Genomic DNA, 13,104 nt, shown 5'->3' with positions numbered 1-13,104 from the left:
ATCTAGGCCTTTTATGTGGCATCACAATGATGAGCATGTGAAACACTGACCTGGTTTGACTCATACTGAGGACATCAAATGCATACATGATATGGAGGATTGTCTGTTCATATTTCCATCCAAGGCGTTGAGAGTTGCCTTTAGTTTTCATGGCTCCATCACGTCTACAGGATAAACATTGTGATTTTAGTGCTGCGAATGCCATAGAAAATAAGAAAATAAGGGAAGTGCATTAATAGCAGGCATGCATGAGTGGCAGCAAAGAACATGCACAATCAGCATAGAGATGCACAAAAAATGGACCAGATAAAAGGATCAGGCATTGAGGTAAAGTTGCAATTAGCACGCAGGGAAACCCGAGCTTCATTTCCAAATTATTGGAATTACTCTCTCATTTGATCAGGTACCAGCATTTGGCAGATTTGCCATAAATCTTAATTAGTTTGGTGAGTCATTACAGGATTGAATCCTGGAAAAGCCAATAATCATGGCTAGGATACAAAGTGCAGACTTCATGTTGAGAACTGGAACGAACTTCTCTTATACTCAATATTACTGATGTAGTGAGAAGATAAGAATAGCTACACAGTATGCAAATTACAAGTACTCTCAAATAAAGAGTTAAATGGAAATTGAAGCATGTCATAATTAATAGAAGAAGATCTGATCGTCTTGTTTTAAAGAACTCAATAAGTCTTTACACAAACCAACTGTCAAACTAGAAGAAACAAAAAGATCAGAACAAATATCATTCTTTAAGAATTCTGTGCGCCTTTGTAGTCTAAATATTCCTTTCTTCTCGTTGAATTTCAGTCAAAGGTTATCCAGTCCTATTGATAAACCTGCAAAGGAGATGAAAAACATTTAATACTTATGAACATAAATTGGCCAAAGTTCATAAAATTGAGAGGTGGACAGATCTAAGCAACTATCACAAGCTGACACAACCAAGATATACTTCTGGAACTGAACTGCATGGTTGTCCGACAAATATAGGTCAGTACAATTAGTATGAACCATCATCTTATATTAATAATTTTTCTAACTTAAACAAAAATCACAAAGTGACCTAGACCTGGGAAGGCTTATAATGAAATCATAATATCATATTTGATCTTTACCCATATAATAATAGCAATTAACCCCAAGATCACAACAAAAAAAAAAAAAAATAGTTGTTTGTTGTAGCCAATAAACATAAGACAATGATAAGTGCAGAGGACTACCGCCCATGAATGTTCTCATGTCTTACTTGTGCAGTCCATTTAATAATAGCCAATTACACCAAAATCACAGTAAGCATTGACAAAGTCTTGTTAAATAGTCCTTCATCAACAACAAGCACAGAGAAATATGGCCTATGAATGTGCTCGTCCCACTTGTGCAGTCCATCTAATAATAGCCAATTAACCCCAAGATCACAGTAAGAATTGACCAAGTCTTGTTAAAGAGTAGTTTTGGTAGCCAATAAACTTAGGGACAATGGTAAGCACAAAGAAATACCATCCATGAATGTGTTCATGTCTCACTTGTCTAGGTACTTGAGATACATGAAAGATTGCACAAGAAATTGCTTGATGTGTCTTGTTCTTAACGGATCGGTCAATTGTGAGCTTTTAATGCAACAATAACACCACAACAACAACAATGACGACGACGACCAAGCCTTATCTCACTAGATGGGGTCGCCTATATGGATCCTTTTACGTCATTGAGCTTTATCTCCTATTATATCATCATCTATACTTAAATAAACTTCATCTTGTTTTATTGTTCTAGCCAAGTCTTTTTTGGTCTTCCTCTTCCTCGTTTGATATACATGTTTGTCATAGTTTCACATCACCTAAGTGGGGCATTTATTGGTCGTTTAAGTACATGTCTGTACCATCTTAAACGTATCTTTCGGAGTTTTCCCACAATAGATGCAACCTCGACTTTCTCTCTAATGCTCTCATTTCTTATTCTGTCCATCCTATTATGTCCACACATCCACCTTAACATCCTCATCTCTGCAACTCTAATCTTCTGCTCATGTGTTCGAGTTTTAGCTCAACATTCGGCTCCATATAATATAGCAGGTCTAACTGCGATTTTATATAACTTTCTTTTAAGTTTTAGAGGTACTTTACGATCACATAAAACACTCATCGCTCTCCTCCATTTCAACCATCTTGCTTGTATTCTATGTAAGACATCTCTCTTAATCTCTCCTAATCTCTCCATTGTTTTGCAAAAATGATCCTAAATATTTAAAGTTCTCGGTTCCGAGCAACTCAACATCTCCTATTTTAACAGTTGTCTCATTACGTATAATATTGTTAAACTTAAATTTCATATATTCTGTCATTATTCTACTAAGTCTAAAACTTTTCCCTTCTAGTGTTTCCTGCCAAGAAGATTCTAATTTAACATTTACTTCTTCACGTGTCTCATCTACCAAAGCAATATCATCTGCAAACAACATGTACCACGATACTGTGTCTTGAATGTGTGCAGTGAGTTAGTCTATAATTAGTGCAAAAAGATAGGAATTTAGAGCTAATCCTTGATATAACTCTATCTTTATTGGAAATACTTCAGTTACTTCACCTGAAGTCTTTACTTTGGTCGTTATATTCTCGTACATATCCTTAATTAGTGCAATATATAACCCAATCTCTCCATTGTTTTGCAAAAATGATCCTAAATATTTAAAGCTCTTGGTTCCAAGCAACTCAACATCTCCTATTTTGACAATTGTCTCATTACGTATAATATTGCTAAACTTAAATTCTATATATTCTGTCTTTATTCTACTAAGTCTAAAACTTTTCCCTTCTAGTGTTTCCTGTCAAGAAGATTCTAGTTTAACATTTACTTCTTCACGTGTCTCATCTATCAAAATAATATCATCTGCAAACAACATGCACCACGATACTGTGTCTTGAATGTGTGTAGTGAGTTAGTCTATAATTAGTGCAAAAAGATAGGGATTTAGAGCTAATCCTTGATATAACCCTATCTTTATTGGAAATGTTTCAGTTATTTCGCCCAAAATCTTTACTTTGGTCGTTATATCCTCATACATATCCTTAATTAGTGCAATATATGTTACACTAAAAGCTCTCTTTTCTAGAATTCTTCATATAATTTTTCTTGGAACTCTATCATAAGTTTTTTTAAGTCAATGAATACCATGCGTAGATCTTATTTTTGCTCCCGATATTTTTTAATTAATTATCTAAGAAAATGTATAGTTTCTATTGTCGACATTCCAGGTATAAACCCAAATTCGGTCACCATAGTCTCCTTTCTTAATCTTTTTTATTACTTTTTTCCAAAGTTTCATGGTATGACTATTAGTTTAATACCTATATAGTTTGCACAATTTTGTATGTCTCCATTGTTCTTATATAAGGGAACTAGAGTACTTACCCTCTATTGATCAGACATTTTTTCGTTTTCAATATCATGTTAAATTATTTTATAAGTCATTCAGTACCTTATTTTCCCAAGCACTTCCATATCTCTGTTGGAATATCATCTAGTCCAACGATTTTTCCATTGTGCATCCCATTTAAAGCTTGTTCTACTTCTGAAGTTCGAATTCTACGATAAAAATTTAAATTTATATGTTCGTTTAACCTACTTAAATTAACTAAGTTAAGTTGGTCACCTAAACTTTCATTAAAAAGTTGATGAAAATACCTCTTCCACTGCTCTTTTATTTCTCCATCTTTTACTTAGTACCCTATTACATTCATCTTTAATACATTTTATTTGGATAAAATCTCTTGTTTTTCTTTCTTTCACTTTAGCTATTCTATAAATGTCTCTTTCTCCTTCTTTTGTATCCAATTTTGATAGAATTGTTCAAAAGTTTCATTTTTTGCTTCATTCACTACTTTCTTAGCTTCTTTCTTAAATACTATATATTTTTTTAAGTTTTCCTTGTTCTTACAAATATATAATTCCTTATAAGCTATTTGTTTTTTTTTTCACTTTCTTTTGTACTTTCTCATTCCACCACCAAGATTTCTTACTTAGTGGTGAATGTAACTTTAACTCAGTGAGTACATTCTTAGCTACTATTTTCAACTTTGATACAATCTTATCCCATGTCGTATTAGAATCAGCATATATTTCACCTAATCCTTGTACTCCTATCTTCTCCTTAAATATATTTTGTTTCCTATCCTTTAACTTCTATTACTTAATTTTATGAGTCATATATATTTTCTTTCTATTGATACTATGTTTAAGGTATATATCCAACACTACTAACTTATGTTGGATAGTTAAGCTTTATCTAGGGACGACTTACAATCTTTACAAATCTTTCTATCCTCCTTCCTAATCATAAGAAAGTCAATTTGTGATTTATTATTCCCATTGTTGAACGTGACTAAGTGTTCTTCTCTTTTCTTAAAAAATGTATTAGCTAATATAAGGTCATATGCTATCGCAAAATCTAAGTCGCCCCAAAACCTTGATTTGATAGCTTCATCTAATCCTACTTGTGGTGCATATATACTAATTATGTTCATATTTTTTTCACCACTATTATCTTAAGAGCTATAATTCTATCTCCTTTTCTAACTACTCAAACTTCATCCTTTAATGAACTATCTACAACAATACTCATTCCATTTCTTGCTTTACTCTTTCCTGTGTACCATAACTTCAAATCCAAGTTCTCTATCATCTTTGCTTTCTCGCCTGTCCATTTTATCTCTTGTACACACGAAATACTAATTCTTCTCCTAATCATCGTATCTACTACCTCCATTCATTTACCAGTGAGGGTTCCTATTATAGTGCCTCAAAAAAAAAAACATAAGTATGATTAAATAAATCGAGTTTTTATGTTATTTAGTTAATTTTTAATGTATCATAAAAATATTTATACTAAAGGGTCAGAATAATTAATATGTTAAGTAATAAATTAACGAACCCGAGCCAATTTGTTAGCAAACCTATTTTCCCTACCCTTGTAAATATATTCCTTTAAAATAGAATTTTAGGTTTCCCTCATAGTTGTGTCGCCACCCTTTCTCCCTCCCAACCCTTAGCAACCCTTGAGGAAATTGAGGAAGAATGTTACCAGATCGCTTCACGTCGTTCCCCTACGTCTCGTTAAGCATCTTTTCACATGCAAAATACTAAGGCAAACATTTCTAACATGTTTGTCTGCACTATATGGGTCGTAGTATGAATTTTTTAAAGTTGGTTGCGTGCCTTGTTGTTAAAAAATATGTTTTTAAATTGTAGGAAGGTTTTAATGAAGTTTCAACAACTTTTTGATATAGACCATGTTGATTGCGTTTATTTTTCATGTAAGATTTCTTTCTTGAAAGAATTGTAAATTTTGATTTCAACAAGATTCTATTTTCCACTAGGTAAGGGTAATATAGATTAAACTGTTGGATTAAAACTAGATTAGGTAGCTTAATTAATTATTGTTGATTATTAAGATATGGTCTAATTTATTAACGGCATAACCAAGTAGAGGACATGTAAGTAATTAATGGTTAATTGGATTTATTTAATTAATAAATTTGATAAATTAAGTAGAGTATGCAATTAGCATTTTAATTGCAAGGAATTAATTAATTAAATTAACAGTAGGGTTAATTGGGTTTTGGGTTATTGTTAATACCTTAATTAGTTAATGATGTGATACTTATTGATTTGTTAGGTGATTAATTAACAGATGAATCAATTAAAATGGATTTTTTCATGGGATGAGTAAACAAAATTATTGGTAATCTACTTAGCTAATGAATAAGTAACAAGTCAAGAGCATTTAACCAATTGATTAATTAGTTAATTAATGACCTTATGGAATGAATAATTAATGAATTAATCCAACTATAGAGTGATTAAATTATTAAGTTGAATATGAATTAATTAATAAGTATTAATTAAATCATAAATCAATTAAGTGATTGGTAGATCGTTGATCAACCAGTTAAGAATTTGCTACAAACTTATTTAAGAGAATTTAGAGGATTACAAAAGAGTAAAAATAAATGATTAACCTATGTAGACTAATTGATAATTAATTAACTGGTTAATTAATGATACAGATTAATTCATAAAGAGGAAAAAATAAATGATTAACATATGTAGACTAATTATGGTTAGTAGGATTGATAATTAATTGACTGGCTAATTAATAATATTGATTAATTCATATTTACAGATTAGTTAAATTGGATTAATTGGCTAATAAATTCTTATTACTTAGTTAATGAACTCATGGAATTATTTTGATTAATGATTTAGAATTAATTATGTTATTACAAATCTAAATTATTGATTAGGTGAGGTAATCCTTAGAATTAATCAACCAAGTGATAGGATTGATAATTGAATAATTAATTGACCATTTGGTGATTTGATTGATTTAATTACAGATTAATTAAATTTGTAGATGAAATTAATTGATAGGTAGATTAAATAATTCATTTGCTTAACTAACGAAATAACTATCAATCGGTTAGGAAAATGGCTACAAACTCATTTAAGGAAATTAAGAAAATTATTAGTTAGAATGGGGGGATAAATTATTGATTTAATTTTTATTATTATGATTATTCTGATACTTAGATAGTCTTTGTACCATTAGCTAAGTGTTTGCTTTCAAATTATTATTCATGTACTTAAATATTTCCTATGCTTAATTTAAGAAGATTCTCAATCTGCCATGTGTTTCTTTGATGATACCATGCAATCGAATGAAGGATAGTGTGAGTTTTGTGACAATGTGACGGGTAGGAGAATCTGACTTAAGAAGAGTCTGGTGAACTTTAGCAAAACAAATGAGGTTTGGGAATCTAGCTTAAGAAAGGTCCGGTGAACCTTACCAAAACAAAAGAGGTTTAGGGATCCGGTGAACCTTACTAAAGTAGAGGGGTTTGGGAATCTGGCTTATGAAATATTCAGTGAACCTTACTAACCAGTACTGGGATAAAAGTTTGGTCAAACGAACAGAGGTTGAGGAAAAATGAGCTACATTCAATGCTAAGAGCTGACTTAATTATTTTTGACAATGAAAGATAATGTTTGATGTTATCATATTTTATGTCAACAAGGCTTAGATTTTAAATGTTTAAAGTGTGTGTGTGTGTGCATATATATATATATATATATATATATATATATATATATATATATATATATATATATATATAAATAAAAGCTTGTGAATGTATGTTGATTTCTTACTATAAAATGTTATAACTTGTTGAGTCTTTAGACTCACTATATCCATATGGTGCAGGTAACAAGGAAACGGACGGACTTGATGGATGAGCTAGCTCGTACCTCGCAGTGCACACTCAACGGTCGTGTCCTTTTCTTTTCGGTTTAAGTTATTCCTTGGTTTAGGGTTGTTTCACCTATATTCCATGTTCCAAATTTTAGACTATTAGTTTTTCTATCATATTTATTCTTATCCAACTTATGGTGTGAGAACTCTTACTTATTTAACACTATACTCAAGTTCTCATGGAGATGTAGCGGTCCTTGCCGATACGTTACAGTCGGACCCTGCAACGCGAACTCTTGCATATTTAGTATTACACCCAAGTTCTAAAGATAGTAGCAGTCCTTGCCGAGACATTACAATCGGACCCTGTAACGCGTTCCTTCCGGGAAACAACTTAGCATTAACACAATAGTTTAATAGATCTATTTATGGAATATTTGTCATAGATTTAACGCTGGCTGGCAACCTAACGCAATCCTCCTCCTTTATCTGGGTTTGGGACCGGCCATGACTGATTCATGAGCAGAGTTTTTAATGCTACAATAACAAGGGGATAAAAGGTCAAGCATACAACTGAGCATCGGACTTTTTTTTATGGCAACTATCATTAGAACTTCTGAATCAACTATCAAAAAGACGCCCTTTGCAAGAAAATGGCATGCTGTACAAAAACAAAGATTGAAGAGTTTTAAAGAACAGCTTTGATGTAATTAGTTTATTCTGTTGTTTTAACTGTGGCATTATGGTAGACCATGCCTGGGCGGCAGACCTAGCTCAGGCAAGGCGTGACAAAAATAGATTATCATGACCTAATTTACAAAATCATTTGCTCGTAATCGAGCTCCAGAAATCCAATGCCTTGATAAACAAAGAATGAGCACTGCCTTTTAATTTAAAATGTTTACCCTTTTTAAGTTGTTCAGACCAGACTTTTACCAACTAGCATCACTTTTAAAGTTCCAAGAATTAAAAAGCCTTTCTATTATATTTTGTTCATATAGCATACAGGACTGATTGCTTCTGCAACACTTACGCACTTAAATATTTGAATGTCAAACAGAATAGTTCGTGTAAAGGAGTCTGCATGTATGCCAATTTAGTTTAAAAAAAAGATTTGGGAAGACATGAAGTCTGGCAGAATAGGAATTCCAAGAAAAAAAGATATATTCTGTTAATCATAATCATACTCTTCATAACATGGGAAATGAACTGAAGCATGAAAAAAATCTAATCAAAACCCTATGTGGAACAAGTGGAAGAACACATTTGAGCAAGGCAATCATTTCACTGCAATTTACTTTATTAAAATTAGCAAAGGAAAATAATTTCTTGAAATTGTATTGTTGACAGAATATACTGAAAAAGATAAAAAGGCGCTACTTCATAATTTCCTCAACCCCACATGAAACATTAAGTATAACTAGTGAGTAGAACCCTAGTGTGATTTAATTTGATAACTTCTGCAGAATTGAAGGTGTATAATAAATATGCATTTATATGACGAGTACTATTTGGTTAGGACAAACTATATTACTAGGGCAATTGCAAGAGGCACTTGAAAATCCTGATTATTAGAAACTGATTCTAGGTTATGCTTTTGATGGAAAGGATGTCAAACACAAAAATTGGAAGATTATGATGTGCCATTATAGGTGAAACTGGCTAAGTATTAGTAGTGTACGACCATCAGACGTTTTCTCAAATCTAGCACATGTTTTGTTTTTTCAAATATTGCATAACATCCAAAATCTAGCATCCATTAAATTTCTACCCATTCACCATTAAAATGCTAGCATGGTATCCACATGAAATTATGTCAACTTAACAAAATGCATACTAGGATGCATGTGTGGGCTATAAGCCTATTAAATCGAGGGGAAGAAAAAAAGTTGGCAGAGGGAACAAAATGGGTTTAAATCCAAATCAGCATTTGGATCCAGATAACTACAACTTATTAATTCACGCATGCATCTTAGTAAGCATTTTGTTGAGTAGACATGATGTCATGTGGATATCATATTAGCATCTTCATAGTGGATGAACAAATTAACACGTGACAAATTTTAATAGGAATTATGGGCGTTATGATAGTTTTGAGAAAATAAAGCATTTGCAGATACAATCGTCCAAACGGCTGCAATTGCAAATTTAGTTATACTTGCAGTATATTATGCATATTGAACTGTATGTTCCACACATCTTCAAAGCTAGAATTTTCTACATTTTCTATGTGAAAGATGATGCATTTAACAATAAGGAGGTCTTAGACCACAAGCTATAAATTGGTCATTTTTCAAAGCTTAAACTATAGAGATTAATGGTTAGCCAAACAAATATTTAACAAAGAGCTTTAATCAACATGATGAAAATCATTCAAAATGCACATATATACTTGTGGTAAAGAGGTGCAATCCTAGCCAATAAGTCCAATATCGGGCGGCTAAATGATGTTCAATATTTGTGCCCGAATCAACTTTTAGGGTTGGTTACACGGATCTTATTCTTCTATCGCAGTAAAAGGTGATAACTCTCACCAGGGACCCTCTAAGACTGCCGCATGCAATCTGAAAGGGAGGTAAATCACGGGACTTTGCTTAGCACAGTGGCCCTATGCGTGGGTGTCGAGTGACCCGTGATGCATTTCGCACATGCTGGGAATCAACCCTATAACCTCTTACAGCAACACCACATGCAAGTACCAACTGTGTTGGCCCGTGGGGGCGATCTTATTCTTCTATCGAACTCTATGCATGTTATATCACTGTGAATATTGTACTCAATTAAGTCATTTTTCATTGAATAGACAAATATTTCCTTCTAACCGTACACCTTCCATTCTTATATATTAAACACTTGTAACTATAGGATCTAAAAGTCACCTTGAACATGCACATTCATTCTCAACACTGAACATCTCGTATCTTCTTTCATTTTATTATCTATCAATGCTATACCTACTTTCTATAGGATAATTTTTTATTTCAAACTTTTTCTAATAATTCAACATATCTATCTTAACATTCTGATCTAACTAGTTGACTTTCATAGTTGTTGCTCCTAACAATCTAGCATCTAATCGATAATATATTGCAGGTCATACCATATTCTAATATTTTTTTTATTAACCTAAGGGGCACACGAGGATTAAACAAGACTTCATAAGCTTATTGCCATTTTGACTATTTATATTTTAACCTATGGATAACATTTTCATTCACATCCCCTTTTTATTGAATAATTAATCCAATATTTAGAATAACATTTTTTTCTTATTATTGAAAGGAAGGAGACTACGATAACCAAAAAAAATAATTCGGATTCATATATGGAAGGTTAACAATAGAAGTTATACATCTTCGTACACGTGATATTACCTAAAAAAAGTTTATGATAGAGTCCAAGAGAAATTATACAAAGAATTCTAGAAAAAAAGGGGTGTGAGCATAACATATGGGAGGGTATTTTTCACCGACTTCGCCAGGATTCTACCCTTGCTCCATGCTACAAATATGCCACATAGTTACCGGCTCGGCTATGCCCTAAGAGTATATATTGAACTAATTAAGGATATATATGAGGATGTAATGACAAGAGGAAGACTTCAAGCGGATTAACCGAAGAGTTTCCCATAAAGATAGGGTTACATCTGGGATCAACTCTAAGTCTCCATCTTTTTACACTAATTATGAATGAACTCACTAGACATATCCAAGACACGGTACCATGATGTATGTTGTTTGCAGATAATATTATTTGTCAGATGAGACACGTAAATAAGTAAATGCTAAACTCGAATCTGGGGGAAAAACATTGAAAGTGAAAGATTTTAGGCTTAGTAGTAAAAACATAATATAGAATTTAAATTTAGCAATATTAGAAGTAATGAGATAATTATTAAAATAGGAGATGACGAGTTGTCTTAAACTGAGAACTTTAGTATTTAAGATTTTTTTTTTTTTGTAAAATGATGGAGGGATTAAGAGATGTCTTACATTAAATACAAGCAGAATGGTTGAAATGGAGAAGAGTGTCGGGTGCTCTATCTGATCGTAAAGTACCTTCAAAACTTAAAAGGAAGTTCTACAAAATCGGCGGTTAGACCTATTATGTAATATGAAACTAAATATTGGGCTATAACTCGAGCACATGAGTAAAAGATAAGAGTTACAGAGCTAAGGATGTTAAGATGGATACGTGGACATATGAGGATGGAGAGGATAAAAAATGAAAATATTAGAGAGAAAGTCAGGGTTGCATCTATTGAGGAAACATTCGAGAGATATATTTAAGATAGTACGAACATGTACTTAGACAATCAATTAATGTTCTGGTTAAGATGTGAAACTATGATAAATATACACATTAAACGAGGAATACCAAAAAAACTTGGTTAGTAGAAGGGTTCTTGTAGCCGACGTCACCTAGTAGGATAATACTTGATTGTTTTTGTTGTATTGAAACTATATTTCATGTCTAGAGCACAATTCAATGAAGATATTGGGTATACAAAGTCCTATTGTGTACCAGAAACATCTCCAAAAATTATTACCAGATAAATGAAAAGCGGAGAAAAAGGTAGGTCTAATAACTTACAAAGACTCGCTTTCAATCTTTTGCTAACTTCTTCCGGAAAGCCCTAGCATTGTTGTACTCGAACTCTAGCACGTTCGGGATGTGCGAGGAGTCCTTGATGTAAAAGAACCTCCCAACTGCGCTCTCCTCGATTGCCGGAAAGTAGTCCACGAGCATAGTGTTCACTATCCAAAACCAGACGGCACCGAGCACCATTCCGAGCGTCGCTCCGGCAATAACCTAACCCATTTAACAAGCAAAGATCAAATCTTGAGTGGACTTGAGTGATGAAGCGACAGCGGGAATCGTACCTGGGCAACAGTGTGGTAGCCGAGATAAACTCGGGAATAGAGGGTGAGGAAGGCAGCCGGCCAGGGAAGGAGGGCGAGGAGACGCCTGGATCTAGGGGAGGAGGTTCCGGCGCCGTTGAGAAGGCAGAGGAGGGTGAAGTAGGAAGCGAAGAAGAACATATATTGGGAGTGACTGGATGGCCATCCGTGGGAGTCGCAAACCTCTAGGGCGGCGCACATCGCCGAGGGACGCGACTGCTGGATGGAGGATTTGATAAGCTCGTTGAGGAACTGGGAAAGGATAAGGCCAAGGGAGAAGAAGACGCCCTGCAGTTCCCGGCGGAAGATGAAGTGAGACACAAAGCCGCCGAGGCTGATGAAGACCGGGATGAGGGAGACCCACGCCAGGAAGTGGCCCAAGGAATCGCCTCGCCGGTACCGAACGTGGGTCAGCGTCACAGCCTTCAGAGACGCCACTTCCGGTCCCTCGTCCATCTCTCGATATGGGAGCGTCGGTGGATCGCAGGAGGAAGACGCACGCTGAATTGTTCCGCCTCCTCGAGGAGAAGAAGAAATAGAGACAGTTGTTGGTTGGGAGAGTCCAAATGGACGGTGGATGTTCCATGGGCTCAAACGCGTCGGTCGCCAATTTACCCGTTTTGCCCATTGCTGAAAGTCAAAAATGGAACAATCTAACAAAAATAAAAAATAAAAATAAAAAAAAATTGCCTGCTATCAAAATCACAAGCAAGTCATGATTATGTATTAATCATCACTAGATGACAAAAGACGAATACAATTATCTCGTAATGTTTCCGTCAAATTATTTCAGATTAATATGAAGAAGATAAATCATAAATAATTATTAACTTTTAAAATAATGATTAATATAAAAAAAATATTTACCTCGATTTTATCCAAATTTATATTAATCATCTCTTGCCTTTGGCCAAATTACCCATTACAACAAAATAAAGATGTGAGTGACGA

General features: G+C 33.7%; 1 protein-coding gene across 1 annotated transcript; it reads right to left on the bottom strand.

Moving 5' to 3' along the window:
* Nucleotides 1–535: 535 nt before the first annotated feature.
* On the bottom strand, nucleotides 536–12,706 carry LOC122019963 (lipid phosphate phosphatase gamma-like). Its single transcript, XM_042577631.1, has 3 exons — nucleotides 12,136–12,706; nucleotides 11,846–12,064; nucleotides 536–842 (listed from the first exon to the last, which is right to left on the bottom strand). Exons 1-2 carry the CDS (start codon nucleotides 12,607–12,609, stop codon nucleotides 11,858–11,860), a joined length of 681 nt encoding a protein of 226 aa, XP_042433565.1. The 5' UTR covers nucleotides 12,610–12,706; the 3' UTR covers nucleotides 536–842; nucleotides 11,846–11,857.
* Nucleotides 12,707–13,104: the final 398 nt, after the last annotated feature.

Source organism: Zingiber officinale, chromosome 1A (genome assembly GCF_018446385.1).
Source record: "Zingiber officinale cultivar Zhangliang chromosome 1A, Zo_v1.1, whole genome shotgun sequence".
In the NCBI taxonomy this organism is placed as follows: domain Eukaryota; kingdom Viridiplantae; phylum Streptophyta; class Magnoliopsida; order Zingiberales; family Zingiberaceae; genus Zingiber; species Zingiber officinale.
Note: the sequence above shows the minus strand (reverse complement) of the source record. Positions and strands in the feature narration are given on the sequence as shown.